We start from the raw sequence: 17,130 nt of genomic DNA on the forward strand, positions 1-17,130 counted from the left end.
TAATTTATTTTGATAGCTGTATACGACTTCCTAATGTGTATGCATCTGCTCTTCCACTGATAGACATTTTGTTGGTTTCAAGGTCTTGCTGATTTGAGCTGTGCTATTATAAAACTTGCTTGCCTGTGGTTTTTGCAATACACATGCAATAGCTTCTCTTGGGTTGCCCGGGAGTGTAATTGAGGGATCAGCAGCTGTGTGAGTGGCTTGGTTGTTTACAGGTGATGTCTGGCCCTTTTCCCGACTCATTGCATCAGTTTACAGCCCCACCAGCAATGAATAAAAGCTTCTGTGGAGCCCCGTACTCTCTGAGAGGTAGCATGGACAGACTTTCAGTTGTAGCTGAGAGAAAGGGTGTAAAATTACATGTGCTCTGGTCTTATTTTAGATTATTTTTTTCCTGATCATCAATGATGCCAAACATCCCTTCATCTGCCTTTTAGAAACGTGTTTCCTCGTCTGCCTGTGCTTGTTCATAACTGTTGCTTAGTTTTCTTTTGGTCTGTTTATGCTATTTTTATTGATTTGTAGGAATTCACTCCCTGGTCTTCATTCTAATATTTTGTCAGTGGTGAAAATATTTTTCTTCCACTTTGTAATGAGTCTCTTTTCTTTCTTTAAGTTGTTTTTGATGAACACGATGTCTTAATTTTTAATATAACTGAATATATCTTTTTTTTAAAAAGTGAATGCACTGTGTGTTTTATTTAAGAAATGCTTCTCTATAGTCCTGGATTTTCCTTTGATCTAACCTCTGATTTGTTCTTTCATGTCAGATGATGGTTTGAGGACTTCCTCACTTCCCCGGGCCTAATTCAGGTTTAGCTGAAGCTTTGAGCTGGAAGCTCTCTCGCCTGGGACTGAGCTTCCGGCCCCCGTTCCACATCTCTGACTCTGGGGGCAAATGTTGGTGCTGCATCCCAGCCCTTTGCCGCCCCCTGCAGGCAGCTGTAACCAGGGTTGCTGCATTAAATCAGCCAAATTGCATGCTGGGAAGCAGAGAGAAGGGTGTGGCCTGATGAATTTCCATTTGTTTCAGGTCTCAGTAATTTCAGATAATTCTTATGTGGTTCCTGAATCCCCACCTCATACTTTCAGAACCTCACATAGTTACAGGAATAAACTTCCTGCATCAAACATGTTGAATTCAGAAACAACATGGTCCGTGAAAAAAAGAGAGAAACAACACTTCATACTGTCGTTTATATGACGTTCTGGAAAAGAGAAAAATGGAAGGACAGAAATCAGATCACTGGTTGCCAGAGACTGGGAGTGAGGGCAGGAAATGGATACAACAGGGCCTAAGAGAACTATTCGTGGTGCTGGGAATATTCTATATCACAGTCATATTGGTGGTCACACAACTGCATCCTTTTTTAATTCAAATTACGTCTTAACAATCAAATTGCTCATTTAAAATGAACAAATTGTATTTTATATAAGTTAATTCTGTTTTTAGTAGATTTACCTCCATAAAGATGACGAAAAAGTAGAGTTAACTGAGGAAAAAATGTATCATTTAACTCCCCAACGATCAAGTTTTATGCAGCAGGCACCTAAAGAGGTGTGTTTAAGATCAGGTAGAGTGTTTGAGCAGGTGTAGAAAAACGGCTCTGGTGTTCACCTCTGCTGTGCGAGTTCCTTTTGGATAACATCGGAGGTTTGACCGCTCGTCTTGGATACCCTGGAGAGGCAGATGGTCGTTGTACCTGGGTATTTGCTTTTCTCTTTAGTCTGTCATCATTTATATATTGTCAAATAAGCTGTTTTGAGAAATCCTTTTAGAAAGTGGACTTCGTTTTCATATTCAGAAGCTCATGTTCCTTTCAGAAGTCATTTGAAAATCATCTTTACCTTTCCATTAGTGGGAACTGACTCCTCCAAACTAAAGATGTATTGCTCTAACACAGTGGTTCTCAGCTGGGAGTCACGGAGGGGACGCACGGTGCTGTCGGGAGACAACTTTGTTAGATATGATTGTGTGGGGATGGGGTGTGGATGCTACTGACATCTAGTGGGTGGAAGCCAGATCAGCTTCCCATGGTAGAGGAAGCTCCCCGCGGCAAATTATCCCCAAATGTCAATAGCGCTGAGGTTGGAAACCCTGGTATAAAATGTATACTAAAGGAGTAGTTAAAAACAAAAGCAAAACGTACGTTATAAATCCATTGGTTAATACTGTGAATGCTATATGTACCTTGCCTAGTTTGGGCACTTATTATTAACGGAAGGTCTTTTCAAAGTATTACTTCAGAATAATCCTGGGAGGTGGTTTCTGTTGCGATATCTGTTTTGCAATGGGAAGATACGGGAACGCAGGGAAGGGAAGGAATTTGCCTAGATAGCACATCCCTTGTTGCCCCTGTTGAGATTTTAACACCAGGTTGATTCCGAACTGGTATTTTTCACCTCTTCTAGTCTTCAAACTACATCATTTCTCACAGTCCCTTAGCATCTGAAGAGGCAAGTATGAAGTCATAACTGTATAATTTTTACAGTTACAGCTATAATTTCAGTTAATTATTTGGCAGGGAGGGAAAAATCTCTATCTAGGGTCAAAAGTCTTTGGTATTAAATTAACATTGATTAACATTGAACATGTGCACCTAATTCTCTGAAAACAGGAAGGGGCTTAGATCACTTTCATTTCTTTCATTGTTCGTAATGCCAGGAGGCAGTAATTCACTTAGTGAGATCCTGCTAATGTGACAGAGTCAGCCAGATCTCAGTGATCCCAGACTCCTCTCAACTCCTCTTACTATGTATCAGTGACCCAGGAACACGTCTGCTGCTATGTTCTCTCAACTGAACACTTGCCCTAGCACGGTCCTCACATATGAACAGTATGAGTATCATTATGTCGAACATAAATTTCTCCGGGATGACTGTGGTCTGTGACCATCCAAAAGGGTAGCTACTAATTATTTGCAGGAGAAGAAAAAGAAACGCATTGAAAGTTCTTTTTGAGCTGAGAAGTTGTTGCATGGTCACCAAGGACCTTCTCTACATGATGCAACATCCAGGACTGTAAGAAAAATGTTCCCACTAGGAATCCCGCTTAAACACTAGGGGAACCCCGTGTACCATCTTTGATATCCAGTTCTTGTCCCTCTGTGTCCCAGAGAAGCACAGATTGCTAAGAAAACGGAGCACACAGAGCAAAGTAGGCTCGGCATTCCTCGTCTGGAGCTCGTGTGAGAGGGAGCTTGTGTGAGAGGGAGTGTGAGCCTGTGAAGAGGGGTGGGCAGGAGAAGCAACTGTACGGAGAGAGGAGGGAAGGGAACGACCTTTGATTTCGGATTCCTGGAAGCACCCAAAGGCAATCAAGGGCAGAATATCGTCCAGCTGGTTCCTGTTAGCCACTGTAGACCATCCTGGAAGTAAACCGAAACGTTTTTGTGTTTTGTTTTGTTTTGGTGCTAGGGGACACTTTTTTTTTTTAGCCCCTGCAGATCCGGAAGAGAAGAATATTAATTCCGACCTTAGTTACATTCATCAATCTATTTCCCTCGGTCCCAGGGTATCACAGTGCTTCCCTCAAATTCTTCAATGTGTTTATCTTCATCTCTTGACTCTTGGTCCATCTTGTGTAAGGTGGCCAGTGAGCGATGAAAGGCAGTTTCTGGGTCTTCTTTCTGTTCTGATAAAGGCTGTCAACTTTATTTGCTTTAGTTTCCCCTGGTGTTGAGTTTTATTCACCTAAGTCTCATATTCTAGGAAATCTTAACAAGCAAGCAATGCATGAGCTGCAAAGGTGTGTGGAAAAGGAGCTACTTCAAATAGAATTCACGCACAGGCTGCCTTTGTCATTGAGTTCTGTAGTGAATAGCTTGAGAAGTGCTTCAAAGCTGGGAAAAAAATTCACTTGAAGACAGCTGTGCTCGTTTCCCTAGTTTAGTTCAGCGTGACTGTAGTTAAGGAGGAAAGCTTTCCTGTGTTGAAGTCCACCGTGGAATTAGTCTAGTTGCTATTCACTGAGAACGTTGCATGATTATCCCAGTCAGATTGATGCCTTAAAGTTGACGTCCTCAAATGAGGTTATCAAACAGAGGATTCTGTCGACTGCCGTCATGTTTTATGTAGATGGCCAGCATGTGGCGCTGTTTCCTGCTAAAAGTTGCCTTTTTCCTTTTCAGAAAGTTCTCTGAATCTATGGTATTTACTTGGCTCAGTGGAAATTTCCATGGGCTGAACAACATCAAAGAAGAACAACCCCACTTCAGTCTCTCCACAGAATAGAGCTTCAGTTTTCTGAGGAGCACCTGTGTAGGCTTCTTTTCATGTTTAGGAATGAAACTCAGAATAAAAGTATGATTATTTGAGCTTCATTTTAAAAAGCAAAAAAAAAGTCTCATTTTTACAAAATTTTAAATATGAATTTTACTGCACCATTTATCATTCATTTCCCATGAAAAGCAGGCCCTTCAGAAGTGAGAAATGAGGTTTTTAGTTAAAGTTATCTCATTTAAGATTTGGGATAAAATTATATAATTTACATTTCTTGTAACTTGCTTATGCTTCTCAAAATGTATGTTTGGGGGCAAAGTGGTAATATTTTGGTCATGTCAAGAACCTGAAATACACAAGTTACTTTTTGTATTTTAGTGTCCACCACTTGGCCGTTACGTAGTATTTCTTTTCCAGCTATTTATATGCTTTTCAGTATCTACAGCTTATATATAAAATCAAATGTGAGAACCCTCACTCTTTCTGGTTGCTCACTGTAGTGTTGCTAACATTAAAATTTGTGTAAAATTAGTTAATTGCCTGGTCTTTGGGACAAGTGTTCAATTCTACTGACATTGAGCATTCTTTGAAACCACTGGGTTTTAAAAACCCAGTGTTCCTTGCATGGGCAGCAGCTGTTATGCTCAATAAGACACTAAAATCAACAAAAGCCCTCAAATAAGCTACAGTTAAAATTTCCTGGGGCTGGGAGGGTAATGCATTTACAGTTGAACATCACCGTCACCATACAATTGGTCCCTGAAACATAAACGTGCACACGCTCCTATACATTTTTTTAGTATTTAAATTTTAGTAATTATTGCAGGGACAGAATAAAACTTTAGTGATGACTTAATCTAGAACAGGCTCTTAGCATGACTGCAGAACAGGTACCAAACAAATTTAACACTAATTGATGGATTGATGGTGACTTTGGGGGAGGGAAGGGAAAAAGGGCAAGGAGACAAATTCTTGAAGCGTGGTAGTAGCTTGAAATTGTGATATTTGACAATTCTTTGTATATTTTGCAGAAAAAAGTTTAAATTTTTCATTAAAATATTCTTCAGCACACAAAAGTAATCCAAACACACTTCTGATACTTCTTAGTAATATCTTAGTAAACATCGAGGTAATTAAAAATAATACCTTTAAACCTGTGTATACTGAATTTTTATAATGTTGCTGAAGAGGAACGTCTTGTAAACTAAAATGATCTCCAAATAGGATATTTACATTGCAAGACGAAAAAAGCAAGCAGATAATTGCAAATGGATATGCACGTCCTTCTCCAAAAAGCTGAGTGTATATTCAGTGACCCAATGCAAAAAGCTATAATTTTCATTTGTAAGTGATTACATTTGCCATCAGGGAACAGATTGGTACAGCGCCATAGAGGTTCACCCCATCCTTACCTGAAATCATATTACAAAGGATGCAAATCTGATATTTAGACATGCAGTTCTTAACTGCATCTGAGCTCCCCATTTCACTTCGTTTTTTTTTCCTTTTTATAAGAGCTCTCTCTGTGTTCCCTGGATCACGCAGTTCAAAGCTGAGCAGATGAGGGTTAAGTCTGGAGGAGGGGGAAAGCCAAGTTGAGGAAGAGATCTGGAAGAGTCCGGCTACCAAATTCTGACAACTCCGCAGGCAGGTGTAGAGGTGAGTACAGGCCAAGGCTCTAGCATGGCTCGCTTCTTGGTTTTTCTCAAAATGTTAATTTTTAAAAATTAATTTTAATTTCTCTGGATGTTAACTGCAGTTTCTGAGAGAAGATGCATGTTATTGCATCATCCAGTGAAAGCAAGTAAAAGGAAACTGGGCACCATATGCGAGTTCCCTGCCCTCACGTCACTGTCCCCTATAACCCATAACCAGTGACCACGGACCACACTAGGTTTAAAACTCATAAATGCCATCGAACTGAAGTATTGGCCTTCTCCAGTTTTCGAGTAAGCTCTCAATGTGCTTTTCCAAGAGGGGAATGTCAGAGAAAGATTGTGTTTGCTTCCTTCACAGTTTATCCTTATCGAATGCAGCTGAAAAGCCTTTAAAGAGACAAGCCGCCGGCCCCAAAAAATGAGTCTAAGAGTGTCTTGGGTAAACGTTTTGGAAAAAATATAGCAATATGATTATTAAGAAGTAGATAGGTGTGTGCAATCTATGTCAACACACACACCTAAAAAAGGTACTTTAAACAAAATGAAGTCATAGATGCTACTGAAGTCAAAGCTCCCACTCATTTTAAATGGGGCACATGTTCTCTAAATCAGTTCTCTCTCAAACCTGTCCGTGGCTCACGTGCTCTGGGATCAGGAGGTGTTGTTTCGAAGCTGAGATTCCAGGGCTGCCTCCCCTCAGATGTGCTTACTTAGAATCTCTGCACGTTGGAGTCTTGGAGTGCACCTTTAACAAACCTCTCAGGGGCCTCTTATTCTCTGCTTAAGAAAGAAAAAAGAAAAAAGTATAAAAAGGAGAAGAAACTGATAATCTAAATCAGTTGCAAGGAAGAGCATAGCTAACTTTTTGGAAACTGGGAATGGGGGCCTGGTTTTGTGTTTCTTCTGTAACCTGACTGAGATGGACCACACGTCCTGGTCCAACTGTGTTCATATATGTAGAGACAAGAGTCAATTAAGGCCCTTTTCTACTCTCTTTAATAGCTGGGTGTTTTGTCTGTTTAAGTCCCACTGAAGTCAATATGAGGTTCATTTCCTCTCCAAATTCAGACCGTGAGGTCCAACGTGGCTTTGAGGAAAGACATACTAACTTTCTTACTAAGGCACCTGGACGAGTCCCACCCACCCATTTACCTGTCATTCCTTCCCTACGTACTTCTGGTTCCCCTCTCATGTGGTTGGTCTTCAGGAACGTAGGGTATGGCTTACCCAGTCATGTCAAAAGTGAGGGAGTCTCTGTGCCAGTTCAAAGGGTGAGCTGCGTACTAGTTGCGCATATGTGAGCAGAATGCAAGAGCAGATTTTGACTGTTCTTCTGACTTTACCAAAATGCTTCCCTTTTCAAAGTTACTTTAAACTGCAATTAAAATAAATAACATGAAAAAAAGCCAGCATAATCACAGAAGATGTCTGTGATAATTCTAAAAGAAGAAAGCAATATAACCGCAAGTATTATTTTAACATATGCATAATAAAGCAGGCCTGTATGTTTAATCCTAAGCTTTTTGTGCAGCTCACTAGATGTTCTTTTGTGGTTTATCATAAAATGCATTTATTCATGGAAATGAATATGTTATGTAACCCCTATAAGCAGAACACACGTCGCTTTTTAAAAAAATGGAGCGATGCCTTTGGACATTGAGAAGCTGCTGTAAAAGCCCAGCACGCCTGTCCCTGTGATTTCACCTTCTAGAATATAAACTTCATGATATAACGTGCAGAGTTATAAATGAAAGATACCATCAGAAAATATAGGCATCATAATACCCTTGCCTTCATCAAGACCAGGTATTTGCTTAACTTCAAAACTCAGACCCTGTGGGAAGGAGGCACTGCAGCTCTTGGAAGTGTTTTTAGTCATTCCTGAATGGAAGCGGTAACATTCAGAAGACAGTCCCTGTGTTTAGCGGTCTCTCCTCCGTTGGTTGACTTGAGGCTCAGTGCGCCTTCCTGCTTGGGGTCACCACGGTTAGCTTCTTTGCTCTTAGTCAATACTGAGTATGTTTAACATTCTTTAAAAAGATTTCCATCCACAGTTCTGAGCATCTTTGAAACAAACTTATGAGTTCACGTGAGCCCATGTCTACATTTTTTATGTTTCCGGCTCACGTGCAGCATCGTCACGCTAAAAGCTACAGGTGCCGCCGGCTATGTAATTCGTGGGACCTAGGGCGAGATGCAAATTCGGGCGATGGTGTTGAAAATTAACATCAGCGTTGTGACGCAAGAGCATTAAACAAGGTATGGATCCTTCTAAGGTCACACACCCGCCAGGCCAGCTCTGCCTACAGAACCTTTTGAACAAAACAATGCTGGTTTTTACAACTCATTGGGAAACACGCTAAGCAATTAATTTTATTGGCCTTGCTGATGTAAACTCTATGAAGAAATATACATGTAAGCTGATGTAAAGGAAACATGGGTATAATAGGATAACTGCAGATGGTTGTTGTTACCGTTGAACAGGAAGATCTCAAAATCTCAGAGTGGAAAATCTGCAGAATTTTAGGGGGACAGGATTGGAGGTTGGGAAAAGCCACGGGCTCTGTGGGAAGAAGACCCCAGCTTTGCGCGGTATCTTTGAGCAGGTTGTGTGCATCTAGACGCTCTAGCTACGCTTAGTGGTGCATTTAGGGAGATACCGCGTCTTGGAATGTGCGAGTGCAATTCTGTACGAGAACGTGGCAGTGCCAGTTCACGGGAGTATCCGTCAGTTGCCCCGCATCCGAACGAGTGTGCGTGAGTCTTTTGGACTCTGTTGCGTTACATAAGTATCCCCAAGTTTGGAGCACAGCCTTCCTCACATCCCAGCCCTCTGTAGGCTCTCCTACCGGCAGGGGGCTGGAGCACAGTCACTTCCCAGTGGAGCTCAGGGCAGTACAGAGCTTTGTTAGGGGTGGTGTAGCATAGATGCTGCTGCGTCTCTTCCTCTGGTGGGGCCCTAGCTGGGGATGGAGAACGCGTGTGGTGAAAGAGCATTGGAAGAGAGTACAAGAGGGGACGGGGCAGCAATTTTGCTGCTGAAAAGGCCAAATCAAAAGACTTGGGCCAAAGACAAGGAGAAGAGTGTAGGAAAGGTTTGTCTTGAATAAGTCACTCAGGCTGGGCGGGTAGTGCTTACTAGAACAACACACACCTGAGGAAACCAGGGGGCGGGTAGTGCTTACTAGAACAACACACACCTGAGGAAACCAGGGGGCGGGTAGTGCTTACGAGAACAACACACACCTGAGGAAACTGGGGGGTGGTCTATGAGCTGCCAGCTCAGATCGGTTTCCACGGGACAACAGGAAGGAGGGAAGGAAAGGATTGGAGGAAGGTCTGAATGGAGGGAGGAAAAAGAGAGGGAAGTAGGAAGGAAGGGAGGAAGAGAGGAAGGGAATGAAGGAAAGAAAGAAGGAACGAGGGAGGGAGGATGAGGGACGTGTCAGTCAAACGTCCCTGCCCGGCCTCTGTCTCGCCTTATTACACCCACCACAGTCCTGTCACTTAGCTCTTTGCCACTCCTCGGGAAAAGGGAAGTTCAGATAAGCGAAAGCATGAGCGGAGCTGAGCCCGGGGTAGGAACCGGGGAGAAAGCCCACAGCTTAGGGGCGCTCCGCCCTTCCTTAGCCTGTTCCCATGCCCTTATGGGTGCCGAGGCCCTGCTGCCCGAGACAGCGCCTCACATCCAGGCCCGGGCTTGCTCGCACCTGACGTTCACTGGATGGCGTGGGGGAGGGGGGGCTGGAAGGAGCGCAAGCGGACCGTGGGGGAACCTGCGTGGGAGCGGACCACCTGGAGAGGGGCGCACGGCGGCGCTCGGCCGGCATCCCCCTGCGCTAGAGCTCCCGGCTCGCTGCCCCTCAGACCTGCCCACGGCCCTCCGCCCGCCCCCCGTCACTCACTTCCCTTCCAGCCAATGGCGCGGCCGCCTGTCACCCTCACCCCACCCCTGGAGGCAGAGCGGGGAGGGCCTTGGCAGGGAGGGCGCGGGGCCGGAGTTGAATGATTGAACTTTCCAGCGGAGTTGCGGCGGCCGCGAGGTTCCCGGCAGTGCGGCCCCGGCGCGGAGCTGGGAGCCTCGGCCAGCGCCCGGCGCCCGCGCCCCCAACCCGCAGCCATGGTGCCCGGGGCGCCCCTAACCCTCTGCCTCTGGCTGGCGGCCTCCGGGGGATGCCTGGCGGCCGGCTCCGGCGCGACGGCCGCCCGGCGGCTGGACGAGTCGCTGTCGGCCGGGAGCGTCCAGCGCGCCCGCTGCGCCTCCAGGTGCCTCAGCCTGCAGATCACGCGCATCTCCGCCTTCTTCCAGCACTTCCAGGTATGAACCGCCGCCCGCCCGGGTCCTCCCCGGCGCTGCGGGCCGCGGCGGGTGCGCACGGGGCGCGCGCCTCCCAGCCTCGCCGCCCAAACTTCTCGCCCAGCTCAGCCGGCAGATCCGTCTTTCCCTCCGCGTGGATTTTACAGTCTGGGTGCGCGAACCCTCTTTTCCAGCACCGTCCCTGCTCCCGAAAGGAAAAAGAAGCCTGCGGCATCTTTACCTAACTCCCTTCTTCCGAGGGGGAAACGAAAGGCGGTTTCTCTGGGAAGGGAGAGCAGTTGTGTGGCTTCCAAGGGTGGGAGTGTGGGTTTGTTAGTTGCCCGGGACTTCCGCGCGGGACTGCGGGCTGGTGGCGAGTCCCGCAAACTCCGGGGCGCTCCGGGCCCTCGGCGCGGCGGGCACAGCGAGCGAGGCCGGGAGGCGCGCACCGCTGCGCCCGGGGACCCGCGCGACGAGCCCCGGCCCCGCAGGTGCCCGCGGGAGGACACTTTTGTCTCTTTCGAGCTTTGCTTTCGCCCTCGGCGGGCCGAGAGCTCGCGGCCCACCCTTCGAGCCCCGGGCGGGGCACTTGGGCCAAGTCGTGCGTTCCAGCGCGTTTGTGTTGGGGCCCGGGGAGGCGGTGGTGATGGTAGCTGTGCGCGCCCCAGTTCGGAGCCCCAGAACTTCCAGGTCTCGCCAACGAATGGCGTGGAGAGTAAGGGAAGGGATGCAGGGGATACGGGACTTGGAGGCGCCGTGTTTGGATGCTCTGAGCGGGCTCCCGGGGGTCAGTATCTCCCCCAGTCCTCGTAGGTTCTGTCGGCTTGAGGGTAGGAGAGCTTGTGGGAGTGTGGGTGTTGGGTGTGTAGAAGGTTCAGAGAACGGCACGCTTGGTGCTGTGGATGGCCGGGATCCTCGGGCGGGGGGGGGGGGTGATGGAGGGCGCCACAGAGGGGAGGACCCCCGCGGGACTTGCTCAGGGACACTGGCCGAGGGTGGGCGCACGGGAACCGCTCCCGGCCCCGACCGAGGCGCGCCCCACAGCTGCCTTCCCCAGCTGACCCGAGTGCGCGCACTCTGAAACCATTCACGCAGATAACCGAATTCCTCTTGTCTGCCCTGGTTCTCGCCCTCGCCTTTTCGTCTCTATCCTTAGTTGCTCACCTGCTCCAAAGTCCCAGCTTCTCGCCGCAGGGAAAACTGCGGAGGCCAGAAGGAGACCGGGGCTCCTGGGTGGGGTTCTAAGCCGAGCCCTCTGCCCTTGAGAAATAAACTGGGCGTCTCTTCCACTCGGGCGGGATACATGGGCCTTCCCAGAGGCCCTGGGAACTGAGCTGCGACAGGAGGCCATCGTAATGACCGTGGAGTTGGGGACGAATCTCCGAAGTCTGAAGCGATGTTCATTCTGGCGTGAGAACTCATGAAACCTCGCGCCGAGTGGCACAAGGAGAACTAAAAGTTGGGATCTTCAGAGAGTGAACCAGCTGGCGAAGTTTGCATGCGCCTGAGTGCGTGTTTCTCTGTGTTCTCAAAGAAGCGACATCCGGTGGGTGTCAGAGAACTCGGCGCGCTCTGCTGTCCTCGTGGGTCTTCAGGGAAAGGGAAAAGGGAGTGTGGTCTCGTGCGCTGAAATTACGCGGACATCCTGGAGAGGGCCCCTCCCCAGCCCCCTGGTTTCCAAACCGCCGGCCCTGCGCTCGCAGCCACTCTCCCGAGGAGACGCCACACTCTTGTGTAGACGACAACAGAAAACAAAACGAACCGGCAGCCTGTTCCCAGGGAGAAAGAGTATCTTTTCTTTTTCTTCTTTCCTTCCTTTCTTTCTTCTTTCTTTTTTTAAATTGAATTGTCAGTTGCTGTAATTTATTTGTTTTACAGTTTCAGCGGCTAAAGAAGCAGTTTAGATCGAGCCAATTCCCGTGAAAGGCTTTTTTTGTGGTCTCTTGGCATGATTTCTCTTCGGAAGAAAAACTGCTGACAGAATACACATTGCCAGACAATCCTGATTACATTTTAATTAGCTGGGTGAAATAAGCCGCAAATTACTCAGGACTTAATAACTGCTGTTTTTGCAATCAATTGCAAAGCCATTCTTGGAGGTTTAACCCTAACCTGGTAATGCCTATCTGATTTATCTAAATTGCAGGGATTAAGCGTTCTTAAGATTTGAGAAGACAGAAGCACACACTCCTTAGAAAGCTGCAAGCTTCCCTGCCCCTCCCCCTTTTTAAATAATTGGAAGGATGCGGAGGGATCAGCCTGGGGGCAACTCATTACGCTGCACGTGGGATTTATTAATGGGCGGGAGAAGCTGGGCTGGCGGAAGGGTTCGGAAGAGCCCCTTCTATCAGGGTCACCCCACCCACCTGTGCAAGTAAACCGGAGCAGAAGGCTGTTTCTGGAGCAGGTGCGGGTTCCCAACTTCTCCTGCACAGTTCCCGGCCTCCTTTAAAGGAGCTGCCAGGGCCAGTGACCTGGGGTAGCAGGCCTGCAGAGAAGGCTGGGGTCCAAACGTCTCCGCCCCGGTTCTGCACACTCGCCAGTGCCTCCCAGCCTTGCAGCTCGAGGCTGGAGGTGGATGGAGCGCACCCGTGCCTCCACGTGGGTGGGGCTAGATCGGCTTCACTTGTCAGTCATGTGGCTGTCAACCTTGCCTGATGGCACGGGGGACTCAATACTGATGCTTGGAAGTGGGTGTGGTGATGGGGATACAGGAGTGTCCGTATCCTGAACGATCTGCCCACGGTCCCCGACCTGAAGGAGCTTAGGATTTCATACTGCAAGGGAGATGGATTCTGAACTGAATCATTGATTTCACCACTGAGGGCTGCCTCTCATTTGTGAAAAGCAGTAACAGGTAGCACCTCACAGGTTGTCAGTACCCGGCTCCACGATGCCCTGCGCAGGGCATTTGGCACGTTGCCATTTCAAGTTCACACGTATCATGCGTGCACGTGGCTAAAAGCCTGGCAACGGAGGCGGTTGGGAAGGGCCTTTCCTCAGTGAATGCAGCTGAGGTCAGAGCTGTGGGGTAAGGAGCAGGGAGGCGGGCTCTGGAGCTGGGCAGATGGCGCTCTGCGTCAGGCTTAGCCACTTGACAGATACGTAGCTTGGGGAAGATCACCTTCCTGAACTTCCAGCCTCTCGTGTGTCCAGTAGGACACCTGCCCAGCCAGGTGGAGATCATAAAACCTGTTGGGAATAATGAAAGCGATGGTAATAAAGGGGTCACCGTTCTGGGGGTCTTACAAGTCTGTCTCATTTCATCCCCACAACCGTCATACAAAGAAGGTACCGTTGGTGTCCTCCTAAGAGCTGATGAGGACCGGAGATGCTGAGATGCTAATAGATGGGGGACCTGGGTTCCCAGCAAGGACAGCTACAGGTTTGGGATTTGTTCTTATTTTTAGGATTTTAATGGTTAGTGGTTTAACTTCAGAACTGGCTGCCTATTTCTTAGGCCGCAGCGCCAAATGGAAACATGTCGTCCATTATTCAGAGAGCGAGAAGTGTTGTCGATGGAACTAAAATATAAAACTTGTTCTTTCTTCTGTGACCCTTCTCTTTTGGAATTTGCTATCCAGTGCTGTTCTCGGTAAAGCGTAATTTAAACATGAAGTCATTCGCGTGGAGCTCACTGTTCATCTTTCTCTTGTGCACTGTCAGTGTTACACGCAAACATCAGAGCATTTCACTTGTATGTGGAAAATCACCAGCAGTACACAGTTTTGATGTCCTGGTTCATCCCTGGAGGAAAAAGTGGGGACCAGACTCAGGAAGGTGCCCTGTGTAGGGTGTGCCCAACGGGTGCCCCACAAGGGGATCTCGCAGGACATGTGTAGACCGTCACGGGCACCCGGGGGCTGGCGAGCGCATACGCTTGCTCAGGCACGGCCCTTGCCCAGTGCCCTGTTCTACCAGCTGCTGGACCAGCGCGCTGCGCTTTGTTCTAGCCGCATCCTCAGGAAGCTGAACCAGGGCTCTCCCCCTCCGACGCTCAACCCATAGCAGATGGTCAGCCCCCAGGTGTGCTTAGATCTGCTTGCCAGATGCAATTAGCTACCTGCATTAGGGACGGGCAATAGGCTTGTTCCCGTGGAGTCTTGGGCTGTGGCTGGCCATCCACCAAACACAGTACGATGGTCCCAGCCTGGGCCGGGGACAGCCACCACTAAATTCTGGGACACATCAACGCATGCACGCGCCACCCTGACCCTCCTCGTGCCCACTCTCAGGCCCCTGCAGAGGAGAGAGGGTGACAGTGATTTGGGGGTGAGGTGGGGGAGGCTGGGAGGGTTGGGGTGCCAGTGGGCCAGGGAGTGGGCCGCCGAGAATCTTCCCTGGGGAGGAGAGGGGTGGGGAGAGGCGGCATCATGCATGCCGGAGGCTAGAACATGCTCCCATATCCCCTCAGACTGCACACACGAAACGCAAACTCGAAGATAAGATCTTTGAGGATTTCAGCGTGGCGATCTCGCACACTAACCCTCAGGTGCAGGGCCCCTTCTGAGCGAGGGCCACGTGCACTGGTCATTTGTCCCTGAAGCTGGCCCCGGTTTGGGTTTTTTAACCCTTGGAAGAGGGTAGGTTAAGCCCCCTTGTCCTGGTGGTTCTTCATAGTCTGTCCATCGTGTTCAAGGGTACAATGCTGACGTGCTCACTTGGGAATAACCTGCCGTGCACTTGTTTTCTCAACCTCCCTAGAAGATTAAAGAAGAGGGAAAACAGTGAAAATGTGCCTGAAATTAGCTGTCTCTTTTTGGGTGACTCTCGTTTAAGTTGAGAGTGGCCTCCTCTTCTGTGCTTGTTGGGACATTCAGGGCGGAGACCCTGCCTGTCTCGCTAGGTTCTGCTCATCATGGCAGTGATGGATCTGAGTCTCAGAGCCTTGCAGATAGAGTCCTTCCACTAAATATTAGCAGACATGCAACCTGCTCTTTCTCTGCCTGAGTCTTCTCAAAGGAGGCTCAGTAGAATTGGGCTTGAGGAAAAAGAGTAGCCCACGTGTAATAAAATAGGAAGAGTGCGTCTATTTCTTTGCCAGATTTTGGGACCGGAGGGGAAAAGTGGGTGGAATCTTGTTGGAAGATAAGTAGCAGGTTGCTGGCAGCCTTGGTCCTAGGGCTCTAGAATTTTATTAGCGTTAAGAGATTCCAGCTTAATGGGACATTATTCACTCTCCAAACTACTGCTGATAGACTCGTTTAGGTAGCTGATTAGAGATCAGAGGCTTCTTTCTAGCAGTAATTGGAAGCTGTTTGTTTTGGCAAAAGAGAGAACTAAGCTGGCGATTAGCTCCTTCTGCTTAGAGGACTAGCCTCTCCTCTCAGAGAAAGTAAACAAACAATTAGCGCATCAAAAACCTTCAGCAGCCACGACTCTGCCCCAGGCTCGCAGATTTTTGGAGGAGCGATTCTTTGGTGAATATACTCAGCTGTGGTGTGTCCCTTTGGCCTGCCGTGAGGTTGAAGTTATACGCTAGAAAGTCTCTGGGAAGAGAGGCCATCCTCAAGTTTGACCTTTGTATTTCCTGGTCTGGGTCACTGGATCTCTGGCTGTGTTTCTAAGAATTTCTGAATTTGACCCAAACTAAACATTAGGTTATTCATGGCAAATTTTCATGTTTTTAATACAGCATTTCTCCTTGAACCGTGATTCACAAGTGTATCTTATTGTGACTATTACAGAACATGAAGAAAACACATTAGAAAATGCCAACTTATTTCTTTGTGCACTGTACTGTTAGCGGAGAAATATATTTATATATCTATATGTTTATGTATTGAGTATAGTATATATTTATATATATTTCAATATATTATATTAATAAAATACATACATGTATGTATGTTTAGAGACCTACATTTAAAAGTTAATGTTGTTGGTTTAAGCATTCCCACCCTAATAACCTCCTAACTTATAATTTTTTAATGTTTTTATGAAACAGATTCATCAGATTTCACTGTATAACCTACCTGGGTATGTTACGGCAAATGGGCATAAAACTTGCAGGCTACGTAAAGAAACGTATCAAAGTGTCAGTGGGCATTGATTGTATTCGTGCAGAAATGGAGAAGTTCCTACACATGGAGAAGTTCTCCATGCGAGTTGCTATTGCCTTCCGGAAATCTGATTCTTACACGGTTTTGAGGGTTGGGCTTGGGACAATAATCAGTGAAGCGTATCTGTATTATTGAGAGGCATTTTTCATATGCGCAACAGTACTGGTGAAAATAGCAAACGCCCTGTTGGAATGCTTTGTCAAATTACCCCATAACTCATACTGTTGGTGCAGTGTCTGAGCTCCAAGTCCTTTCGAGTGCTGAAGCCAGCCACCTTTCAACATTTCCACTCACCCTGCACTCCATATTTTGAAAGTATGTTGTCTATCAACATATGGCCTTTATTAAGTATGACCTACTTTTTCCTCTTCACATTAATCAAAGATATCCATAACTCCTTCAAACTTCAGATCAGCGTGAGGTCGCCCACATTACCACAGTAGACTGATAAAACTGACATTCTTGACATTTTAGTTATTTTTGTACCACCTATCTTAGGAGAACGTGTAATTTGTTTCGGAGTCTCTGAATATTGGAAATGGGTCACAGACACCTATTCCTTCTCGGGAGACGCTGCTGGTGACTTTCTGTCGCTCACCCCGCCAGCCCCTGGCTCCTGGCTCGGCAGCTAATAGCTTACAGCTGCTCCCCCTGAGAGACTAACGTTTAGCCCCTGGGCACCATCTTGCCAGCAGGGCAGTGTACCCTCCTTCCCTGATGAGGGCAGGTCATGGCCATTGGCTCACCGCTGGGGGATACAGGAGGCCATCCCTCTGCTGGGATCAACTCTGGTACAATTTATGCTCCAAAGCATTGCACAGGGCCAGGCTTATCAGGTCTCTAGCCGAGACCACATCCCTACTCAGGTCCTCCTGCATCCTTCCCT

At 47.7% G+C, this 17,130-nt stretch overlaps 1 protein-coding gene across 1 annotated transcript in view; it reads left to right on the forward strand.

Annotated features, from left to right (window-relative positions):
- Window positions 1–9,899: 9,899 nt before the first annotated feature.
- The window catches only part of ANOS1 (anosmin 1), a 189,769-nt gene continuing 182,538 nt past the window's right edge, over window positions 9,900–17,130 (forward strand). Inside the window, exon 1 of the mRNA XM_060001814.1 lies at window positions 9,900–10,203. Within this exon, the coding sequence (XP_059857797.1) occupies window positions 10,006–10,203 (198 nt within the window). The 5' untranslated portion in view covers window positions 9,900–10,005. The remainder of the gene's footprint in view (window positions 10,204–17,130) is intronic.

This window comes from Delphinus delphis, chromosome X, assembly GCF_949987515.2.
Source record: "Delphinus delphis chromosome X, mDelDel1.2, whole genome shotgun sequence".
NCBI lineage: Eukaryota > Metazoa > Chordata > Mammalia > Artiodactyla > Delphinidae > Delphinus > Delphinus delphis.